Source organism: Erinaceus europaeus, chromosome 8, assembly GCF_950295315.1.
Source record: "Erinaceus europaeus chromosome 8, mEriEur2.1, whole genome shotgun sequence".
Classification (NCBI taxonomy): domain Eukaryota; kingdom Metazoa; phylum Chordata; class Mammalia; order Eulipotyphla; family Erinaceidae; genus Erinaceus; species Erinaceus europaeus.
The window spans coordinates 116,336,129-116,340,413 of record NC_080169.1 but is presented as its reverse complement, the minus strand read 5'-3'; the positions used below and the strand labels follow the sequence as shown (position 1 = coordinate 116,340,413).

General features: G+C 43.2%; 1 protein-coding gene across 1 annotated transcript; it reads right to left on the bottom strand.

Annotated features, from left to right (window-relative positions):
* Positions 1–719: 719 nt before the first annotated feature.
* Positions 720–1,652, bottom strand: LOC103112840 (olfactory receptor 2A5). The gene has a single exon (XM_007522326.1). It carries the CDS (start codon positions 1,650–1,652, stop codon positions 720–722), a length of 933 nt encoding a protein of 310 aa, XP_007522388.1.
* Between the last annotated feature and the right edge of the window lie 2,633 nt (positions 1,653–4,285).

The window sequence follows — 4,285 nt, the reverse complement described above, 5'->3', positions numbered from 1 at the left end:
TCCTTCAAAGTTTTGTTGAGGATTGTAAATTTTTTCGGATTGTATAGACCCTTAGTATAGACCCTATTGTATCACTGCTTCTAAATTCGAGCCTACACTGCTATATCAAACTATGAGTGTTTTTCTTCCATATAAAGTATGGACTTTCTGGAGGGCTGGGAGATAGCTCAATCATACAGTTCACACTCTGTCACCCATAGGACTGAGTTTCCAGCACCCAACACCACCTGGAAATACCATGAAAAAAGAAGATTTCCCCAGCATTTGAGTAGTGCTGTGTCTCCCTATTCCTCATCTCTCTCTCTCTATATATATATATATACACACACACACACACACACACACACACACACACACACACACACACACACACACACACATATCCCCTAGAAATGGTAGTCTTTGATGTGAACAAAGCATCCAAAGAAAACTAAGTGAATCTTTGGTGAAGTTGTGGCTGGCCAGCAGAGTTCAGGGATCTCTGTTCCTGCAGATCATGACTCCCGCTATCACTCTTTTGTTCTTCTCCAATGTCTGTGTTCTTTGTAAATTTCCTCTCTTCCTTTGAGAAGGACCCAATTTTGGTGTCATCATCAGTCTAGTGAAAGCATATTCTTGCTATCAACAGTCTAATGCATCATTTTTAGGTTTTTACACAGTCATCCTCTCAAGTCTCACAGTGGACAAATTTTCCACTGCCGAGTCTCACCTTGGTACCCTCACATGGCTCTCTGCTTCTCCAGAACTCTCTTGAGGGCACCTTTGACATCAGTATTTCTCAGACTATAGATGAGGGGATTCAGCATTGGGTTGAAGAGACTGTAAAACAAGGAAAGGACTTTCTGCTGTTCCTCAGGGTTGCTGGACTTGGGGGCCATATACATGACGATGGCACTGCCAAAGAAGAGCCCCACCACGCAGAGGTGAGAGGAGCAGGTGGAGAAGGCCTTCTTGCGGCCCTCCCCTGACTGGATCCTGAGGATGGCCACCAGGATGCGAGTGTAGGACACCAGCACCAGACACAGGGGTCCCACTAAAATAAACACGGAAGCAGCAAAGATGACAATTTGGTTGAGTGTAGTGTCTGCACAAATCAGCTTAAGGACAGACAGGACTTCGCAGAAGAAGTGGTTGATAATATGAGGCCCACAGAAGGGGAGCCTCAGGATAAGGACCACATGAACCAGAGCCAGGAGGAAACCACACACCCAAGAAGTCACTGCCAGGGCGATACAGACTCTCCAGCTCATCTTGACAGAGTAATGGAGAGGGTGACAGATGGCCACATAGCGATCGTAAGACATCACCACCAGAATAAGGCACTCAGTGTGAGCAAAAGCCATGTATAGAAAGGTCTGCATTATGCATGGAATAAAAGAGATAGCCTTTTTCCTACTCAGAAGGTTTGCAAGCATCTTGGGGACATTGTTGGAAGCATAGGAGATGTCCACAATGGCCAGGTGGGAGAGGAAGAAGTACATAGGGGTGTGCAGTCTGGAGTCCAGCGTGATGAGCCCCAGGATGACTCCATTGCCCAACAGGGTGAAGACATAGAACATGGAGAAGAGCACGAAGAGAAGCGTCTGTAGTTCTGGGCTGAGTGAGAACCCCAGGAGAATGAATTCCGTGACCCATGTCTGATTTTCCTTCATGTCCTGGTGATGCACTGTGTGGTGAGCTGAGAAGCAAATGCAGATTCATCCAGGTCAGTTACTGTACAGCAAGAAGGGGCTTACTGGTGGACACTCTATGTTGCCCCAGTGAACAACCCCTTTCAAAGCTTTATATCTCATCCTTTCTTCCACAGCAGAGCAGAAAGAAAGTCAGCTAGGGCAGGGAGTCAGGTAGTAGCACAGTGGGTTAAGCACACTTGGCCTGAAGCGCAAGGACCTGGAGTAAGGATCACGGTTTGAGCCCCTGACTCCCCACCTGCAGGGGAATCACATCACAGGTGGTGAAGCAGGTCTGCAGGTGTCTATCTTTCTCTCCCCCTCTCTGTCTTCCCCTCCTCTCTCCATTTCTCTCTGTCCTATCCAACAACAATGACATCAAGAAAGTCAGCTAGAGCACTAAGAAGACACTCAACTCCTGACACCCCAAGATTTTTCACAAGTGGTCTTGTCAATTATCCCTCTTTGATAGGGAGATTATTTTAAGTAAGAAACTTCCAAGAGACTAAAGAAAATTCATTGCCCTTTGCCTTAAGCAAAGTGAATGTCTAAAGCCATACCACCCTGAACATACCCAGACTCGTTTGACTGCAGAATTTACATAAAGTAATATCACTGTGCACTCAACCCGGTGCTCCACCTCTCGCCCCCAATAATGTCAATTTCAATGCCAGGGTGCAGGCCTCACAAAGTCCACCCAAGGACTCTAGAGATAAAGGCTATCAGCTTTGAGGTTCAAAGAACTGCACCAAATCTGAACTTCCGTTCCACAGTAGGATAAAGAGCTCCACTTATCATTCTGTACAAATACAGTAAAAGTCCCCCTACTATCCCATAAAGAGACCTTCACAGCATCTTTATCTTGTAAATTCTCAATAAATGAGGTGAACAATTGGGGAAAAAAAGGAAATGTCACTCAAGTATTGTCTTTTCACTCATCTAAAAGCATCCGCTATTGCTATTTACACTCCTTGTGTCTGCTTTTCTGAGAGCACCTCTCTCCTTCCAAAAGGTAGAGCTACCTCCCCTCTACTCTGTTTCTGAGGCCTAAATTGTGAATATAATGTAACTCAGGGGCATATACAATGAGCTGCATAATCATTGTAGTTCCTCTGCACATGTAATTAAATTGAATTTTCCCTTTGTTCACTAGACAGATACATTGATTGCTTTCATTCTGTCTGAAGGATTAACTCAGACTCTAATGAAACTAAGAAAGTGAGAGAATTTCCTCGTGGCCAAAAGTAGAAAAGGACATGGGATGTCATATATTATTTTGAATTATTTAAGATCATGTCTAGGGCCCTGAGTCAGCTCAGTCTGAATTGTGTGCCTAAGGCTCCAAATGTTGCAAGTTTAATGCCCAAGCACCACCTTTTTCCGGAGCTCAGTAGCATTCTGATGTTACTTCTTCCTTTCCTTGCTCTTTCAGTTTCTCTCTTTCTTTCTCCTTTTTAAATATTTTATTTATTTATTAATTAGTGAGAGGGATAGGAGGAGAGAGAAAAAAACAGATATGACCCTGGTACGTGTGCTGCTGGGGATTGAACTCAGGACCTCATGCTTGAGAGTCCAGCACTTTATCCACTGTGCCACCTCCCAGACCACTTCTTTTTCTGTCTCATAGTAAATAACTTAACTAATTAAACCTTTAAAATTGCATTCACGGGAAGTCAGTCGGTAGCACAGCAGGCTAAGTACACATGGCACCAAGTGCAAAGACCAGCCTAAGGATCCTGGTTTGAGCCCCTGGCTCTCCACCTGCAGGGGAGTCGCTTCACAGTCTGTCTTTCTCTCCTCATCTCTGTCTTCCCCTCCTCTCTCCATTTCTCTCTATCCTATCTAACAGTGATGACATCAATAACAACAACAATAATAACTACCACAATAAAACAACAAGGGCAACAAAAGGAAAAGTAAATTTAAAAAACAATAAAAAATAAAATTGCATTCACTACTGATGACAGGATGTGCATGCTTAGCAAAATGATGACCATGACAAAACAAGTTGCTTTCCGTAACAAGCGATCTGTTTACTTTTCAACCATCCTTCCACTTTCTCTTTATCATGGATTCTTTCAGTATCTGTACAGATTATAATTCATACATGAGGTGCTCAGTGTATTATTAGTGGGTATAGATAAAAATGGAAGAATTAGAGGATAGTGTTTCAAGAAACTCTTTATCTCTATGTTTCCTAATTTGGTAATCTTACCAGATAAAGTTTCAGTGAGTGTTTTTAATTGCGTTGCACTTCTTGAATGCTATGCACACAAAACTGACTGTTTCCTTTTGGGGTATGATCTGGACACCATCATAGTAGTAAGCACAATACAAGCACAGGGCAGGGATTTTACCGATGTCAAGAGTTAAAAGCATTTGTATTTAGACTACTTCTCTTTTACATCCTCCGCTGTTTTCCTGATTAAAGGTAGACACTGTTTCTGACTCAGTGACGCTGATGAATGAAAGTTGGGGTGGGTGTATACCATGAGATAAACAGATGGAGGAATAGAGGGCCTTCATTGTAATAGAAAGACTATCTGGAGGGAAAAAAAAAGGGGGGGTATCTGAAATGCAGACTCTTGAGTGTAATCTATTCTCCCAACTCTTCT

Excerpts from the sequence above, each read along its gene's own strand:
- LOC103112840 (XM_007522326.1), bottom strand. The coding sequence starts at position 1,652 with ATGAAGGAAAATCAGACATGGGTCACGGAATTCATTCTCCTGGGGTTC.